Here is a 19096-nt window from a genome sequence, read left to right as displayed (position 1 = left end):
GCAGGTGGGAAAAAAATGCTGTTTGAAAAGAATAGAAAACATGCTGCTCCCTTCGCCCAGCTCTCAGCAATGGGGAAGGGAAGAGGGGTGGGATTGCTCCTTCTGAGGAAGTCTTGCTGCTTTGCAGAAACTGACCAAAAAATTTTGGCCAAAAACAGCATAAAAGACCATTGGGAACGCTTTTCAAATAAACCAAAATACCATTGAAGTGGAAAATGTTAGTTTTTTTTTTTTTTCATGAAAAACTGCAGAGTTCCCAAAATGAATCAGTTGGTTTCTGATCATTGGGACCAGTTACACAGAAACAGCCCTTCAAATTAAAAGCACATTAGAAAATCATGACTGTTTCATGCAAACATTTACGTAAGTCAAACATGGACTTTGGAGTTTCACAAGTAGGAATATGTTGCTTTAGGCTGTTGTCTTTTGCTGTCACTGTTGAGTAAAGCGGCTGGAGAAAAAAAAAAGTGGTTTGACCTGCAGGTTTGGAACAAATAAGCACCGTGATTATAACCCTTTTCATTATGGATGTCATGTGTGTCTTTTCAGTCTGAGCCTTTTGTTCATGTAATGGGTTTTTCTTGGAGACTCTCAGAACTTCTTTTAACAGATCAGAGAGAAGATTCCGCCTCGATTAAAAGTTAATCATTGTTTTGTAAGGAACTCAGGAATGTGGAGACAGAAGGAGAGGCTCCTCCTCTGGTTTAGACCCATAATTAAAATCTGATTCCGAAGGAGATTTATCTATAGCAGGTAATAAGCAAACTGTCCAACAATTAAAGGTTAGACATGATTTGTATAGTTTTTATCTAGGAAATGGGGATTTTCCTGTGCGTGAAGGCCGGCGGGGCCCACATCCTCCATGAACAGCTGCGCAGCAGACGTCTCCCCGACAGGCTGTTGTAATTCTCATTCTTCGGAGGTGGATCATCGCAGCCGCAGGGCTGACTCATGCCCGCCTCACTCAAAACTGCTGCGGCGTCCAGAGAATAAAGACTCCAGTGTTGTCTCCAATGAATGCTGCTTCAGACTTCCCAGCCCCAGCTGTGGATATTTGGGTGTAGCTGAGCGTTTTGGTGATGGACTCTTCAGGGCTCCTGGTGCTGCTGCTGCTGCTGCCCTTCAGCCTCAGAGGAGCTCTGTGTGGGGTGGTGCAGTGGAAGGAGTTCGAGGAAGCAAAAGTAAGACTCCAGCTTGTTTTGTGAGGCAATACTCCTTTGACTTTTTCGGAGTTTCTGGCAAATATAAAGTAAAAAATGTCCTATTTACACGCATCTACAGGCATATTTGAGACAATATGGTTATCTGAACGACCCTGCCAATCCAGAAGACCCCTTTTACCTGGAGGAAGTCATTGAAGCTCTCAGGTTCTGGTTTTTCAAACGCTAAAGAAAAAGTCAAAAATAGAAGAACTTCTCACAAAAAACTGGGTTTTGTTTTTTAATTTGGAAGAGCTTCTTTCCAGATGTTTGATCCTCTTTGTCCTGTCAGAGTCTTCCAGAGGGTGAATGATTTGCCACCTAGTGGAGAGTTGGATGAAGCCACTCTAGCAGTGATGAGACAGCCCCGCTGTGGCATGGAGGACCCCTTCAACAAAAAACTCCACAAATTCAGAATCATGGGTAAGAAATTGTTGCCAGTCTGTCAACCTGGGAAGTATGAACGAAAACGCATGGGTTACAGTTTTACAAAATAAAAGAAACTTTTCCAAAAAAAAAAAATCCTGTTTTCCTTTCAGGTCGCTGGAGAAAAAAGAACTTGACCTATCGGATCTACAACTACACACCTGACATGAAACAGTCAGATGTGAGTGCCGCCATCCGTTCTGCCTTCAAATATTGGAGTGATGTGACGCCTCTGACTTTTAAAGAGGTTGACTATGGCAGAGCAGACATCAAGATCTCCTTCCATAAAAAAGATGGCCATTGCTCCGTCCCCTTTGATGGCCGAGGTGAGTCTGCAATCTGAGCACATTTCTTTTTTTCCTTTTCACTCACAGAAATCCTTTTTCTCTACTTGTTTGTGCGCTTGCCTGCAGGTCACGTGCTGGCTCACGCCGAGTCACCAGAGTCTGGTATTGTCCATTTTGACGAGGATGAGTTCTGGACGGAGCAATCATATTATGGTACCAATCTACGCATTGTAGCTGCCCATGAAATTGGCCACGCCCTCGGCCTGGGACACTCTCAGTTCAGAAGTGCCCTGATGGCTCCGGTATACGCCGGTTACCGTGCCAACTTTAGGCTGCATTCAGACGATGTACAAGGCATCCAGGCACTGTATGGTGAGTGGAACCCCCCCCCCCCCACACACACACACACACACACACACAGCATCACTTGTACCTGATAGATTTGACCTTTAGGTCAAACTGAACTGGAGGAGCAAATGGTATCAATCCTGTAGGATTAGAAGAAGGCCTTCCAGTATTCAAAGCAAACTTGGTTTCAAGTGAACCCTTTTTGAATATATAACAGTAGAAATAATGATAAGAAGAAGTTACACAGTTGTTGAGTTTTGCATCTATTCCTGTTTTTTTTTTAAAGAAAAAATGTACTTAGATCTGAAATGAAAAAAATACTAATTTAACTAGCCCTTGTGCTATATTGTGGGGTCCAGATGACCCCACCCTTACATGGATGTGTTCTCCCTACCATGACAAAGGTGGATAAAGGTGGAAAGATTTCATGTAATCCATGGACACCAGTGAAGATCACAGATCATTGAAGAAAAAAGGTTCAGAGCACTGTCTAGTGGGTCTAGATGACCCAACTCCCAATGTTAAAGTGCCTCCAAGGCACCTTAACGTTATCATTGATAATCAATCAAAAAATACAAAATCAATTTATATAATTTATAAAAAGTAACTTCTTTTATAATTTTCAGACAAAAAAATGCTTGAAGGGATTAATGTAGGAACATTTATCATTAAAAACTTAAACCTTGCTCAAAATGTGGTTTCTTTTGGAAATTTGATAGATAAACCAGGATCCAAATGAATAGGATAACATAATGAATCAAATTAAACTGGCAAATTCAAATTAAATCAAGTCAGTATTTTAACAGAGCTCATATATCTATTTATGTTAAGTGTTAAATCCATTATATTTTTGCTGAATCTGACATTATTTAAGTTGCTTTGCCAAAATTTTAGATAATGAGGGATTCCATTTTTTTCCAGGTCACACTATATTATTGTTCTACATTAATTTTAGCCATACACTGCAAAAATTCAATTTTAAGAAAGTAAAAAAGACCCTTGTTTCAAGAAAAATGGTCTTATTTTCTCATTAAGAACGTTTTTCACTCGCAAAATCATCTTAGTTTTAGTAAACATGTCTTGGTGACTAGAATTTTTTCTTTCTTAAAATAAGATTTCTTGGTAGAACCCTATTTATTACCCTATTGGCAAATTTTCTTACTTTTCTATCTGCCTATTTACTGAAAATCTGCCAATGGGGTAAGAATTTTGACTTATTTCTAAGGGGGTTTGGTTTAATGTGGAAAAGCTTACAATGTTGTCTATTAAACAAGAAAATAAACACCTGTCTGACACATAAACATGACATTTGAAGGAGAAAAAAAATAATCATTGCCTAAAATGGATTGTTTCTTCTGCACTGAAGGCAAACGCCTCAGCAGCACTCTGGCCAGTCCAGCATCTGCTGGCAGCCTGTTTCCCACAGAAAGCAGCTACGAAACAGGGAGCGTCCCAGATCCCTGCACGGCCCGGCTCGATGCTATCATCCTAGGTAAGTCAGATTATGAGTGAAAACCTGCTCGCCATGTGGGGAAGACCAAATACTATAATTGATTTGATTGATTGTAAAAAGAAACAAACTATAAAATCATCAATACAAAAACTGCAACAAATTCCAAATAGATTTGTATTTGAATTCAGTTATTTTCAATAAAACAATTTTAAATTTTGTTACATTTCCATTTTTTGTTTCAGGTCCCTGGCAGAAAACCTTTGCTTTCAGTGGCGATTATGTCTGGACCATCTCTGACCTGGGCTATAACACTCCAATGAAAATCAGCAGACTGTGGAGTGAACTCCCTGGAAACCTAAATGCAGCCGTCCACTCTCCAAGAACCAACAAGACATACTTCTTTAAAGGTAGAGTAACCTTGTTTTTGGGAAAGAAAAAACATCTCCACACTGAAAAGAGATTTACAACTTTAAACATGTAGGATACAAGATGTATTTTAATTGTAATATGTAAAAGAATCTGTCAATGGAACTAGCAAAATTAGGCCTGATAAGATTTCTTAAAATAAGTATAAAAAAAAAGTTAAATCTTGAAAGTAGCTATAAACAATCAAATTTTGATATGTTGCTCTGGTAATTGGAAGTATTAAAGAACAAGACATTATTGCTAAAAGGAAACATTTACGTCTTTAAAGTTAGCATATTTATACATTTTACCCCAAATAATAAAAGTTTGAACTTGTCTGTGGTCACAGGCAGTAAAGTGTGGAGGTACACGAGGTTCATGCTTGACTACGGCTACCCTAAAGACGTGACGCAGATTCCCCCTAACATCGATGCAGCCCTCTACCTGAATTTGAACAAGAAGTTGATCTTTATTAAGGTAAATGCACATGAATAGAGCAAATACACATTAAGTTTATTGTGCACACTCACCAGCGACCTTATTAGCTACACCTTGCTAGTTCTGGGTTGGACCCCCCCTTTTGCCTTCAGAACCGCCTTAATCCTTGGTGGCTTAGATTCAACAAGGTACTGGAAACATTCCTCAGAGAGTTTGGTTCATGCTGACATGACGGCATCACACATCTGCACATCCAGGATGCCAATCTCCCGTCTCCCGCATCCCAAAGGTTCTTTATTGGGTTGAGATCTGGTGACTGTGGAGGCCATTTGAGTCCAGTGAACTCATTGTCATGTTCAAGAAACCAGTCTGAGATGATTCCAGCTTTATGACGTGGTGCCTTATCCTGCTGGAAGTAGCCATCAGAAGATGGTTACACTGTGGTCATAAAGGGATGGACATGGTCAGTTACATTACTCAGGTAGACTGGGGCTTTGTAACCATCCTTGATTGGTACTAAGGGGCCAAAAGTGCACCACAAAATACCCCACCCCACCCCACCACCACCACCACCAGCAGCCTGAACCATTGATACAAGGCAGGATGGATCTATGCTTTCATGTTGTTGATGCCAAATTCTTACCCTACCATCCGTATGTGGCAGCTCCCGGTCGTCTTCATGGTAACCACAATCTTTTTCCAATATTCTGTTGTCCCGTTTTGGTGGGTCTGTGTAAATTGTAGCCTCAGTTTCTTTGCTTGCTCTTCTGCAGACCTCGGTTGTCACCAATGGGTCTTTGAGTTCCTGTTATCTTCCTATCAACTGTCACTTCAATCACCTTTCTTCCCCATTCTGATGTTCCGTTTGAAGTGCAGCAGAGTGTCTTGACCATGTCTACATGCCTAAATGCATGGAGTTGCTGCCATGTGATTGGCTTATTAGAAATTTACGTTAATGAGCAGTTGGACAGGTGTGCCTAATGACGTGGCCAGTGAATGTAGATGTAATCACGGTTTGTATTAAAATCTCTGTCTGTGCAGGGATCAGAGTACTGGCAGTTTGATGAGCTGAAGCACATCAACATGGGCCTCTACCCCAAATCGCTCAGCCTGATCTTCAGAGGAGTGCCGTCCTCTCCTGACGCAGCCTTCACGTGGACCAACGGCAAGATCTACTTCTTTAAGGACGATGAGTACTGGAGGGTGAACGAGCTGCTGAAAGTGGACAGAGGATACCCACTGAGCAAGAAGGAGCGCTGGATGCGATGTTAGTGTTCAACCTTCAGGGGGCGGTAGATGTCCGGATGCAGAGGACATTGGAAAACAAACCTCAGCAGCAGTGATTGTGAACAATCGCTCTTGGCAGATAATTACCTTTTATGTATGCATCTTTTTTGAAATATTCAGAGGGCAACATTTTTGAACATATGAGTTGAATTATGTGTTGCAAACATTCGCAAAGTTGTAATATGATGATGGAAATGTAAACTTTATGTTCAGTTTTGTTTGACCTGCTTCCTGAGATCAAAGCTGCGCAATAAGAATGACTCAAATCTATGGTAGATCATGTTAAATTAATTAGAATAAAAGACTATTTTGTAGAAACGACACAAAGTTGACAATAACTCTGCTGTCTCTGCCAACAGAGAAGAGTCTCACATTCAGAGGAAGGAGAGGAAAGTATTCAATGATCTGAATAATAAAGGACAGTCTGTCCTGCAGTATGCAGTTTTGAGAAGGAAAAAAAAAAAAAGGAAGCACCATGGCAACACCAACCAATAGGAAGTTGGAGTAGAAAGGCAAATCCTCCCTGTGACCTCTTTATGAAAATTCTAGTGAGTTCTGCTGCCAGTGTTGCTAAGAGCCAGAGAGGACAAAGAGTAAAGGTCTAAACAACGCGTACACACACAAAAACAAACTTTTTTTTCATATCAAACATGTATTCATGACATTTCTATCAACAGGTATTTACATGTCCATGTAACAAGAGGTCTGTCCCCATGATATTCCAACAACTGCAAATTATTTAAAAAAAAAACTAAAAATGAACAACAATCATACTTTTTCAATCACTACCAGGTACTTAGTCATTATTTAAATTATGCACTTTAAAAAACAGACTTCACAAGCAAACAACAAATTTGATTGCATTTTGAGAGAAGCTACTTAAAAAAACAACAACATTAGGATGGTCTGGGATCCTGCTGTCGTAACTCCCCGCTGAAGACTTCAGGACAGGGTTTTGGACCCACTTTAAAACTTCACTTTCCCATCCCACTAACCCAAAAGAGTAAAAATGCACTAAATGAAATTCACCTTTTCAAGGTCAAATGTTCTTAAACCCTACAAGCACACAGCGAGTAAGGCAGCTGATATAAGTACAGTACAGGTAACGCCGAACATCACAGCAGAAACTGCGGTTTCGGAGGCTCAAATGTGCCGTTATGTTTTTCAGTCCTTACGTCTCTGTTCACCAGCGTTTCTTTGAGAAACTCTGGCTGTAGTGGTTTGAGTATGACTGAACTGGAGTTCTCCTGAATGAGGAACCTTTTGTTTCACGAAACACCCGGACTATTTTCTTGGCTCTACTCTACGTTAGGACGACGAGTTCAACGTCTTGTCGGCGTGGTACTCAGACCCTGACGACTGGGGTTGTGGTTGTGAGGGGAGCTGTGGAGCCGGTGTCAAAGTCCAAGTCGATCACAGTTTGGTTTGTGGTACCGAGGCTGCTAAGGGAAGTGCCTGTGTCCATCTGTTTGTCTCGCAAGCTTTGCAGGTAGCTCTGGGAAGAAGAAGAAAGACAGGGGGAGGTAAACGAGGTGCAGTGATGATGTCCAGCTGAGAATCCTCTACAACAAATATAGATTGTTTTTTTCTTCCTAACTACAGAAAATTGGTAAAAGTCGCTACGGCACATGTCAAGTTGGGTGCCACTGACCGGTGCCAGTAGGTCCCCAGCGTAACGTTTGACTGGAGTGGCTTTACGACGATACGTGCCTTCCTGCCCACCTGCCTGCTGTCGCTTCTTAGTGTCCTTCTCCCGAATCCGCATCAGCTGGACTCTCTTCTGCCTTCGACTGATGACAACTGGGAGAAGAGAGGGACAGGAGCTGTTAACCACTAAAAAAACAGGATCAAATACATTTGAAATAACAACAAAGAGGTCAGTGGTCAAAATCCTTTTACATTTCTAGTGGTAGGCGATTTAAGCTTTTGTTTTCAGTGACAATTAAAATGTTGAAAATGCAAGTTCTCAGCTTTGATCAATAAAAGTAGAACCAGAAAAACCAAAGACAGTGCCGTTATCTCCCAAAATAGGATGCTGACTTAATTTACGCCTCTTTGGCCGTAAACAGCCAAAAAAAAAAAGGACTTTAACGCTAAGTGTGCAAACTATGAGATGTCTACTTTATTATTCTCATCAAAGTTTGTTTATTGAAGAAAGGTCATTGAAGTGTACAATAATCTTAAGAAAATTTTGTGTTTGGTATTTTTAACATGTTCCTGTGGCATTTTTCTGATGATGTAGGACATATTATGAAAATTAAGCTTAAAATTACATTTCTTTTTATTCAAATCATTGTGAATCAGGAGCAGACAAAAAATGCTCCTGGAACAAAGTTCATTTGTGACGTATCAAATACACTGGATAGGCAGGCCACAAGCTTCCTGCTCTGCTCCATTCTGATGCATCCACTTGTAGACGTATAGATCCATGTCCGTTTTTGTTTTCCTCATCCAGGCTGGCATTTGGCCCAAAACCGTACGGCTGGATAGATTTTGAAATAGCTGAAAATACTTAGAAACACAGTTTTATTCTTAATTTTCTTTATAAATGTGCTCAATCATTAGAAAAACGCCACAAGAACATTTAAAAACACGATTTTCATTGGAGTGGGTCTTTAAAGAAGCTTAAACATGTTTACATTAAGCGCCATGGATTCCACTTAAGGGAGATACTGTTGATGCTATTTTGAGACTTTTTTAAGGCTTTTAGTTAAAAGTTTGTCTATCTTTCTGTTTTTGTTCACATTTTCCATCATTTTTGTGTTCAAATCATCTTAACTGCTTTAGCTCCAGTGGAAGAATCCACTTCATCACCCTAGAAAATCCCAGTTTATATTTCTGGTAACGGTTTTTAACCTTACCTTCGGTGTGTGAGAAACCGTCCTCCGTCAGTTTCCACTGGACCAGGACCCCTATGAGGCTGAGAGCAGGCCAGATGCCCAGAATGACCCAGCTGTACCAGCACAGTGCTGGGCCCGGAGTGAGGCGCAGGCAGTCATACACGTGAGTGGCCAAAGCCAGCATCTCCACAAAGTAATCGACACACACCGTCATGATGGCTGCACCGAACACAGCGGTGGAGATCATGGTGAAGACCTTCTGCCACTGCAGGGTGAGCACGGCGAACAGCATGCCTGCTCCCAGCATAGCACCCAGGGGCACCCAGACTGTGGTCGGTGTGTAGAACTGTTGAGTGACCAGCAGAGCAGCAAGAGCAAGGAGGAGTCCCAGAAGCAAGCCCGTCATGAAGAGGCCAACGCTTCGCACCAGCATGGTGACCAGACCGCACAGGAGACCGATGCCCAGGCCGATGCCCGCGCTGACTTCCACGCTCAGCTGAGTGTCCAGAATGTGCTCCTTGTGGCAGAGCAGAAAGATGATGACGGAGCCGAACATCAGACCAGACAGGAACATGACGGCCTTGAAACATCGGTAACCTGCAGAGGAAACACCAGGAAAATTCACATGAATTGGTAATTAGGGGGGCCGGAGTTGCTCTAAATGACCACAAAAGTGTAGGACAGGTGTGTATGTAATGTGTTCATATGACAAGTCCCTTCAGTATGTTCCAGCAGAGGTCCTCACCAAAGAAGCAGTAGATTATGCCGAAAAGGCAGCACATGGAGCAGATGACGGCAGGGACAACGTCATATTTTCTGGCTGTTTCCAAACTGCAGGTGTTGACCTCAGTCACGCCGGCCCCCTCCATTTCGAAGCTCATCTCAGTGGGATCAGCCATTCTGGTTGGACGTTGAAGGCTCCAGGACCGGCTGAAGTTCAAAGTGAGGTTGGAACTTCAGCACCCTTTATCTCAAGTCCATCTGTGCCGAGTCAGAAACTGTGAGGGAAAGAAAACTCTGAACAACAGTCCACACAGCCAAGGCCCACAAGCAGTTGACTCTGTATGTATACGACTATGTAAATCCTGCTGGATTTCCATCTTTTTCTTTTTTTGCTTGAATGAAACTACCTGATCTTCAATTTAGCTTTTTTTTTTTAAATCCTTTTGTTGAGTTGAATCATTTCCTAAAATGTTTTTATTAAAAAGTTTTAAAATGTGACCAACATTTTTTAAGTTAAGTTTACCATTCTTTGGAAATGTGAGAGAACCTTAAAGCTGTCAAGTCAACGAGGATTACAACAACACTATACAACAAACACATTACAGCTAAAGCTTTGACCCAAGTCTAGACTTGTGTTCTTCTTTCTTCCTTTACTTGGTTTGTTGGCTTTCTGCACGTTCATATATGATATTTAAGATGGCAGGGCCTGCAGGGAGCCGCAGAGGGCTGTAGCACTGAACACATATGGGTGGTATGCTGGTTGTGAGGCTGCAGGCAGGCCTCTTGTATGAGCTCACCACAGCAGAGATCAGATTACAACTTATTCACGTTGTCTGCTCGGAGACAAACAGCAGGAACATGCAGTCCTGTTTTTTGTGTGCTAAACAACTTGTTCCTCTTTCTGCCTGCACCACTCCTTTTACCAGTTTCCACAAATCATCTCTATATGCTGAAATGTGACCCATTTTCTTTTGATTATTTCTCAACTGTAGTCATTTGGATTTTCTGTCTGTGGAATAAATGAGAGCATAGGAAAGTTCTCTTTTCTTCTCAGTATGTTAAAGTTCTTTAGCACAAATTCTCTTACAGACAAGACAGAGACTGTCATAAATCTGTCATTTAAAAGCATTAACAGCAATGTGAAGTTTATAGAATAACTTATTTTATATCATATTGAGCAAAAAGTCCTCTCATTACCAAAAAACACTTTAAATTGTGTGTGACAACGTGGGATGAGGTAAAACTGCGCATGTTTTGGGCAGTTTTGTTGCTGTTAAGCAAAATGACAGCAATTAAAACAGCTGGTGGGTGTGTGGGTGTCCTTCCAACTGTGGAAATTCTGAGCGCACTCTAAATCTCTAGCAGATGTGAATGTAACTGCTATAGTGGAAGCACAGAATCATCGATACTCCCAAAAAACAAAAGAACAGCTTCATGTGGTGATCAACAAGAGTTTCACAGATTTTACCAAGTGGTCAGAAGAGGATTTTAGTGGAGTTGAAGACAAAAATGACCTGCACATGGTGCTGTTTTAAAGTGGAGTGGAATTTAACGGGATTAAAAACAGAAAAACATGATTTTGTGTTTTCTAAATTTGTATTTGATCTTATTGCAATTGTTCATTCAGCAGCAAGTTGAAAGACTTTGCTTATATGTTTGTGTAGTAAGTATTTACAGATTTAGAGACCCACTCCAATCATTTTTTGAGATCTTTTAAAAGCACTCCTGGTGCTCTTTTAATTCTGATTATGTTGTTTTTAGCCAAAATCCAAAAGTTTGTGCTTTTTAGGACATAGTTTCTGAAGATCAGCAGTAGTTCCTTGGAAATTCAATTTCGAGTTGTCGGCGGGACCATTGGCACAGAGCAATACCGTCCCCCTTCCCGTTACCTTTAACTGAGTGCTTTCTGTTTACACTCTTTCCTGCTAGCTTACAGCCCCTCACAAGCCCAACCTAACATTAACAGTGCAAAAAAAATGGCGAGCAATATCGGAGCTATCCAGACGTACAGTTTTCCTCCAGATGTCAGCTTAGACGAGGAAAACAAAGACGTACATGGATCTAGTCAAATAGATGCATCAGAATGGAGCGGAGCAGAGAGACCGTGGCCCGACTACTGTAGTTTCTACATCACAGATAAGCTTTTTCAAATGTTATTTTTTTCCGTCCGCTCCAAATTCACAATGCTTTGCATAACGAAATACTCAGAGATGCAATTCTAGGCTTTATTTTCTTATATGTGTCCTCCCTCATCAGAAAGCTGCCACAAGAACATGTTAAAAACACCATTTTGATCAGAGTGAGTCTTTAATCTTTTATCTGCCTCAGGATACTGAATCTTCATCACCAAACTTTCTGCTTCAAACTATAAAGTGTCAAAAAGATCGGGTTCTGTTTTTACACCAGACTTTTTCTGTATGTGCAGAATATGTGCTGATCTGCAACAGGAGGTGACGGTCTTTCTAAATTAAGTTGATGCTGTTCCTGCTTTAACTGAATGTCTGATCTGTCGTCTGTTATCCCGCTGCAAGATGAAAAGTGGAAAGGTAGAAATCAGGCTTGTGTACCGTAAGTTTATATTTATGTACATATATTATCCCAACTCAGTGTGGGACAAAGAGGATGAGAACACTACTTACTGCTAATGTGTGTGAACATTTTTACTGATGGATTCACATGAATTTAAAATATCTTTATTTGGACTAATCAGCAGAAATGTCCACAGAAAAGTATTACATCTCCACCTTCTAATACCAGGTTTTTCCACAGATGATGAACACTAGCACAAAAAAGGTAAAAAAAAAACTTCTGATTATTCAAACCGATAAATAGGTAAGACTGTTAATTTATTTCATTAAGATAAACTGTGAAAATGAGTTGTCATAACAGAAATTCTCAGATTAATTCAGTTACTGTTGGGTATGAGATCTCAATTTTTAAAAATGTCAAAAACTCAATTTTATTTGTATAGCCCAATTTCACAACAACAGTCGTCTGAATGGGCTGGATCAAAAACGATCAATAATGTGAACAAATATTTCTTTAGTTGTTTCAACGAGTGTCGTCAGGCAGCCTATAACACTCCAGATGGGTTGCCTAACGGTGAGGTGGTAATCTTCACCTGACGATCACAAGATGCTGGTTCAAAACCCATCTGAACCCTTTTCATGTGAAACCTTGTTCTTACAGGTTTCCTTTGACTATTCTCACATCCCATAACTGTATAAAACAAAAAGAAACATAAATCTCTCTCTGAGCGACTTTGTGTCATGGACCAGTGACCCGTCCAGGGTGATCCCTGCCTTCAGCCTGATGCCAGTTGGAACCGGCTCCAGGAAATCCATGTGACTTAGAAGGTATGTGAACGACCTGAAACGATGATTTTACCTCAGTTAATACGGAGAACTACAGCAGGTCGTCTTTGTTTCATCAGCCCCTAAGGGGACATACATTTTAAAAAAAAGTGAGTTAGCCTAAAGTCCCAGGGTCAGACTTGGTTCCACACTGGCCCTGCTTCACTCTCATGCAACCTCCGTGTTTCTGCTTCTCTTCATCACAATGGTGCCCAATGTCTGGCAAGCTTGAAAGTTAATACTGCAGCAGGAGAATAGAGCCATTATGGGGCAAAACAAAAGCGCTGAGGCCTGTGCTGTGACCTCTAGCGGTGCTCAGAGGAAACCATGCCGACAGAGCGGAGTGCATAAAGATGGCTGAGCACTGGAGAAACGGCCGCATTGACAGCCGTTTGCTTCAAGATGGGAGGCAAGTCTTTGCTCTTAGTCAGTGGGTGAATGACAGGGATGTGAAAGGGGTGGGGGGGTCCTGAGTTAAAGCTACTCTGTCTTGACTAAACCGCCAGGACCTCCACGAAACCTAAGGATGCTGAATTTTCTGCATACGACGGTTGAAGAGAAACTAGTCCAAGTTAACTGAACTGAAGCGTTGTATGCAGGCAGAGTGTAAACTCTCATAGCGGGATGAATCATCATCTCTGAAAGACCTCCGCTTCAGCTTACTTGAGATCTTGACATAAAAGTTAAGCACATTTATAAAGAATATTAAGCTCAAAATTGCCTTAGTGAGCATTCCTTCATTCAAATTGTTGTAAATCAGGAGCATATGAAAAAAAATGCTGCTTGGTGACAGACAAACTTTTGCTATTGCTGCTCTGCAGAAACTATGTTCTAAAAAAAAGCCACAAGTTTTTTTGAGTTTGGCTAAAAACAACAATTATAATGAAACGCTTTCCCGATAATATAAAAGATGATTGGAGTGGGTCTTTGACCTTTTGCTTCCATGTTTCTAATCTTTTTGATGCCCTCATCCAAATGTCAAACTAAAGAAAACAAGCTTTCTCCGTGAAGTTTCCCATTGCTTTGAAGGTTAAAACTTTACATCCATTTAATTAAAATATTCACATTTTTACATTTGTGTATGCTAAACCTCCAGTTTGCCTGCAAACCAGTTACAAATGATCAAGCCGGTCTGTGGTGAACTGTGGGGGGTTGAGTGGTGCTCAGATGCTGAGGAACCGGCATGGCTGATTACAAGCTCTCCAAATACTCAACTTGGGTGTGTTTAATCAGGAGGCGAGTGCATGGGACCACAGCTGAGGATCCTGTGAGCGATCTGCTGACTTGACAGCCAGGACCAGCTGAGAAGCCAAAAACCTGCCTTGTTTTGAGTTTATCTGTCTGACGAGTTTGCCATAAAGAATCTACCAAGAATGTGAGATGGACTGTGTGGTCCAAACACTTGTGGTTGTAAATCAGGTCCCTTAAATTGAATCCAGAACTAGCTGAGCATTCGACATGTGTTCAAACTGCCCCAGTGGGATAAACATGCTATCTTCTGAGGTAAACTAAACATGTGTACAGCCATAAACTTATCACAAAGGCATTTGAGTTCATTCTAATCCATATTGGACATCGAATGTCCCCTCATTGAGCTTCCTGCCCTTCATAGCAGGAAGCTCGGGACCAGATGAGGAAGTGGAACATCGCATTTCAGCAGGAACTGACCCTCGTCTTTGTGACAGAGCAGAGACTGAACTCGAGACTTTAGATCCAATGACAAAACTCTGGAAACAGCTTTGCAAATCTGTTTGGCTAGTCGGCTAATCTACAACATTGTAGCACATGTTTATGTAACCCAGGGGGGATTTTCAGCAAAGGGGAAACCTCCAAGTGTTTTGAAGCAAGTTGCATAATGACAGTCGTTTTCAAACATTTATGAAAGTTGAATGTTCAAAGATTTAGTCTTTCGTATGATCTGTCATTGAAGACCCATGTAATCTACAAAAAAACTACAAAAAGCTGTGTTCTAAAGATCTTTAGCCTCTGATCTCTAAGAACTACTTGTTTTCCTTTTTCTGTTTATTCAGGTCTCCAATCACAAAAAAAACATCCACATAAGAAAGCAAAAGCAGATAAAACTTTCTTCTTTATCACATTATATAAAATATTACAGTTGCTGGGAGCTTTATTAAAATCATCTACAAATACTTCACAGCTAAAGTCTCAAACATGTTCCTACCATAACACATATGTAACTTTAGAGGTAAACTGTAACATTAATAAGTTAGTAAATCCAAAAATAAAACTACTATCAACTAGTTTTACTTCAAACACTTTCAAGGCTTCTCAAAAGATTTGTCTCAAAAACTGGACGTCTCTGTTCAACATTTTGGATCTCTTTACAAAAATAAACAAGAAAAAACAAGAAAATCATGCAAACTGTTGTGTTTGGTAACAAAAAGCTGGTGTGTGCACTAACAATCTGTGTGTGGAACAGTAATAACTGCATTTACTCCTAATTAAATCACCAACAAGTACTTTTTACTTCAGAGAGCTGCTTAGAGAACTCGAATGAAGAAAACTCAGATATACAAAGCCAGACCTTCATGATTGGAGTCACATGTTGATGAACCACACATTACCTCACGCTCACTAAAAGAGAGAGAACTGGGAGACGTGTACATCCTGCACTTAAAAAAGTCGGTTGTTGATCAAGACTTGTGGTGATAAAAGACTCTTGAAAAGTGGTGTGAGTGTCAGACAGAGGCCCACTTCAAGAAAAACAGTGTTTTTTGGTGTTTTAACATGTTCTAACAGCTTTTTCTTACGATGGAAGACGTATATAAAGAAAATTAAGATTAAAACTGTTTGAGTGTTTCTTTATTGAAATTGCAGTGAATCAGTAGCAGACAAAAAAATGCTGTTGGACAAAGGTTGTAGTTAAGTACAAACTAGAATGGGCTCCACTCTATTTCAATGTATCCACTTTCATAGGAATAGATCAAATAACGTCTCCATTTCCCTCATCTGGCTCAAAACTGTCAAAACATTGCTAATGTTAGATTGGGGTTGTGAAGGGCTGTAAAGAGCTGAAAAGAGTGTAAGGGATGATGGAAAGGTTTAAACGGTCCCACCCACATCTCAGAGGCAAATTTCTCATGAACTCCTGCCGCTCTGTAGATACTACGTCCTAGAAAACGACTGTTTTTTGGTTTTACCTAAAAGCAGCATAATCGTAATTAGAAGACCACCAGGAAAACTTATAATAGATCAAAAATTGATTGTAATCGAAATTTAAGCTCATTATATTTGAAAATAAACATTTTTAAAAAACAACACTTTGTAAAGATTTGACGTTATTTTCCTACCTGTTAGTATAATCATCATAAATAATTCTAAAATTCCTAATGTGGACATACTGCATAATAAATGATAATTTGGAGATTTTTTTCCTTAAAAAATATTTATATTTTAAATATTATTATTATTATATTATAAAAAAAGGCATCTGCTTCTGCAGGCCATTCAATGGAAAAAAAACAGATAAATTATAAAATTGATCAAATGTGTAACAAACATCTACAGTATCTTACAAAGTCGGGTAGAGAGTTGTGCTTTGGACCTACATTTAAAGCAGCCATTTAACCATCTGTGTAAAAATTCCTCTTGGCAGTTATTGTACCCCATCACTCTCACAAACCTAAAATCTCATTCATTATTCCTTTTTTGATACCAACTTGAACCCTTTTAATTGATGTTTAAGGCACTAAAAGTAGTACGTGGTTGGTGTGTAATTACCAGCATCGCTTTCATTGTGGTTACCATGACAATAGTTGTTTTACATATGTATATATATGTATTTTAGCTCTCACTGAAGGATCCATTTAAACAGAAGGAGAAGCAACAATCAGCATTTGTGTTGAGTTATCTGATTGAATCAAATCAGGACAGAAGTGAAAGAAAATAAATAAATAGACAGGAGACATCACTCACAGATAAGAGCATTTCCAAGGCCTAATATAATTATCTATGGTGATAGCTAAACTTCTACATTTACAAAAAAAAGTGGAAAACTGGAAGAAAAAAAAACATTACTGACATTACATTATTTCCTTTCCTTTCCTGACCCAAACTGCAAATTAAAATATGTATGTATGAAAGAGTTGCTTTCACAACTGACAGACTGTTAATCTCCATGTCAAAAGATAAAGTGAAAACAACACAAGAGCTCCAACTTCCATCCTTCCTTTCCTGCCTTTTCCATTCCCCTCCAAGTGAGGAAGGGCTTCCTCTCCGTCTTTATAAGCAGCAAAACCATCTGGTGCAGCCTAATAGAGTAGGTCATTTAGATGGGGGTTGCTCCACATTTAGTGGCAACAACTAAAAATTGCAAAGACTGGAGCTGTAGGCTGTCATCATGCTACCCAGGAGGAGACACTCCCAGCTATGATCACAAAGTAGAACCACAGGGAAGGGCTCTGAGAAAAAGGCTCCATGAGGAGAACAGAAGGACTTGCATTTGCTCATTTGAATAGAGTAGACTGAAAAACGTAAACACATTTGCTAGATCTTTTATTTGGGTTTTATAACTTGAAAAACTGGGTTAGAATTGCATGGATTATGATCTTGGTTTTGATTACAATTTGTATACAAACATTAAACTGTTGACATATTAGAAGTTTTTTTCACTGCTCATGAATTTTATCATATGATTATGTTATTGTCCTCAAAGTCTGACGGCTAAAGATTTGCTCCAAACATGTTGATATTTTCGAGTTTGGCTCAGATTTGTTCGGATTTGGGATGGGATTACTGCTCTAAAGTCTAAACTCAATCCTTGCAAATCAATGATTCGCTTTGTGTTTCCAAACCTTCTTAAGAGTCACTGAAAACAAATTCATGGCGTTTTAAAAGTATTGATTTCGACGAAATTTAAACACGAATGTACATGCGTGATAGTTTTGAACTTACCGATGTTTGCGTGAATGGCAGCTGCAACTTCTTGACAATCGAATCGGCCCTGTCACGCAGGACAAATAGACCACCATTCAAAAACACAAAAGCCGCGGAGGAGTACAGAAGGGGGGGGGCGCTGTCTATCTCTGTTTAGCCCAAGACTTCTGAAAAATGTCCAAAGCTACAGCCAACGTGGTTTTGTTCCTGCCCCCTCTTGATGGAAATCGTTTCAAACTGGCTCGGAAGGGCAGATGTGAGGAGAGTTGACCAGTTTCTGTCCGCCGCCGCGAGCGCTTCACTCTCCCTGGGAACTTTAAATTAACCTTTCACGCTCCCCCACCACCGACGGTGCAAACAAGCCAGCCGTTGGCGACAAGCATAACGCAGATCCGCTTTCTTCTCCCACTACAGCAAACTGCAAGTTAGAAAAAACAGAACAGAAAAAGTTTCCTTCTCTCCCCCGCCCCGGTGAGAACCCTCCCTTCCCGGCTATCTCCATCTATCGTCTGCAACGGAGCGGTTGGAAGCCTGGAGGAGGGGAGTGGAAGAAGCGCCGCGCGCGCATCATGCTAGCTTTAGCTGTACCATAAACTATAGCAAACAGGTCAGCTAAACAACTTTTTTAAATTAGTCTCGAACAATGCGGGAAAGCAGCCTCATAAGAGTGGCGTAACTTTTAAGAGAAAATATTAACAAAAACAGTTACTCGAAGGAAAACTCAAGCAAGAGTAAAAATGTGATTTTGGTGGATTTAATTTGACAATAAAGGTTTATTGTTTTGATTTTTGAAATGAACAAAACTTTATTAACATTTGCAGAGTGGACAATGCACCCGTGACGGAATTGAAAAGTAAAAAAATATTGATATCTTTGTTTATGTGTTTCTTTATTTAACAATACATTACAAGTTGTACAATCTTGAAACAACAAAGGTACATGATGCACAACTCATACAGTGTAGTAGATAATAAAACATCAATAAAAGGAAAAAAAGTTAAGAAAATATTTTCCAAATTCTCATAATTTCATGTATTTCTTTGATGTCTTGTCATTTATGATCAAATTCAGGTTTGAAGTTAATACTGTTAAGTTTAGATTTTCAAATAATTTCACTTCTTATAAACTTTATAATGGGGAAAAAATACGGATTCCTAATGAAAAACCATTAAGTTGGGGTAACACTTTAAGAATATATTTTTGTGGATAAACATTTTCCTGAGAATCATCACTGAATATCACACTGACCATCAGGTCTTTTTACAATACATTAAAAAATGCACTGAAAGTTTTCTAAAAAATCCTAAATGTCGTGCCATAAGTTTATAAGCAGGTAATGGGTTCCCTAGAACTGATATTTACAGAAACGCCTAAAGGTCATATTTAGAGAATATTGAATAAATGAGTGAAAACAACTAACAAACATGGAGAGTTTGACAAA

At 40.0% G+C, this 19096-nt stretch overlaps 2 protein-coding genes across 4 annotated transcripts; one reads left to right on the top strand and one right to left on the bottom strand.

Moving 5' to 3' along the window:
• Positions 1–712: 712 nt before the first annotated feature.
• On the top strand, positions 713–6170 carry mmp19 (matrix metallopeptidase 19). The gene is made up of 9 exons (XM_004069244.5): positions 713–1181; positions 1282–1367; positions 1492–1622; positions 1739–1951; positions 2039–2284; positions 3627–3752; positions 3956–4120; positions 4468–4595; positions 5598–6170. Exons 1-9 carry the CDS (start codon positions 1080–1082, stop codon positions 5826–5828), a joined length of 1428 nt encoding a protein of 475 aa, XP_004069292.1. The 5' UTR covers positions 713–1079; the 3' UTR covers positions 5829–6170.
• On the bottom strand, positions 6112–18435 carry LOC101171824 (transmembrane protein 198). Of its 3 annotated transcripts, none has more exons than XM_004069119.5 (5): positions 17674–18423; positions 9429–9681; positions 8705–9280; positions 7495–7643; positions 6112–7338 (listed from the first exon to the last, which is right to left on the bottom strand). In XM_004069119.5, the coding sequence occupies exons 2-5, from the start codon at positions 9580–9582 to the stop codon at positions 7189–7191; spliced, it is 1029 nt and encodes a 342-aa protein (XP_004069167.1). In that variant the 5' UTR covers positions 9583–9681; positions 17674–18423; the 3' UTR covers positions 6112–7188. The 3 variants fall into 3 exon arrangements, with proteins under 3 accessions (XP_004069167.1, XP_011473748.1, XP_011473747.1); XM_011475446.4 differs by having other exon boundaries at positions 6516–7338; positions 7566–7643; positions 17674–18435; XM_011475445.4 differs by having other exon boundaries at positions 6516–7338; positions 7554–7643.
• Between the last annotated feature and the right edge of the window lie 661 nt (positions 18436–19096).

This window comes from Oryzias latipes, chromosome 5 (assembly GCF_053564925.1).
Source record: "Oryzias latipes strain Hd-rR chromosome 5, Olatipes_Hd-rR_3.1".
Classification (NCBI taxonomy): Eukaryota; Metazoa; Chordata; class Actinopteri; order Beloniformes; family Adrianichthyidae; genus Oryzias; species Oryzias latipes.
Note: the sequence above shows the minus strand (reverse complement) of the source record. Positions and strands in the feature narration are given on the sequence as shown.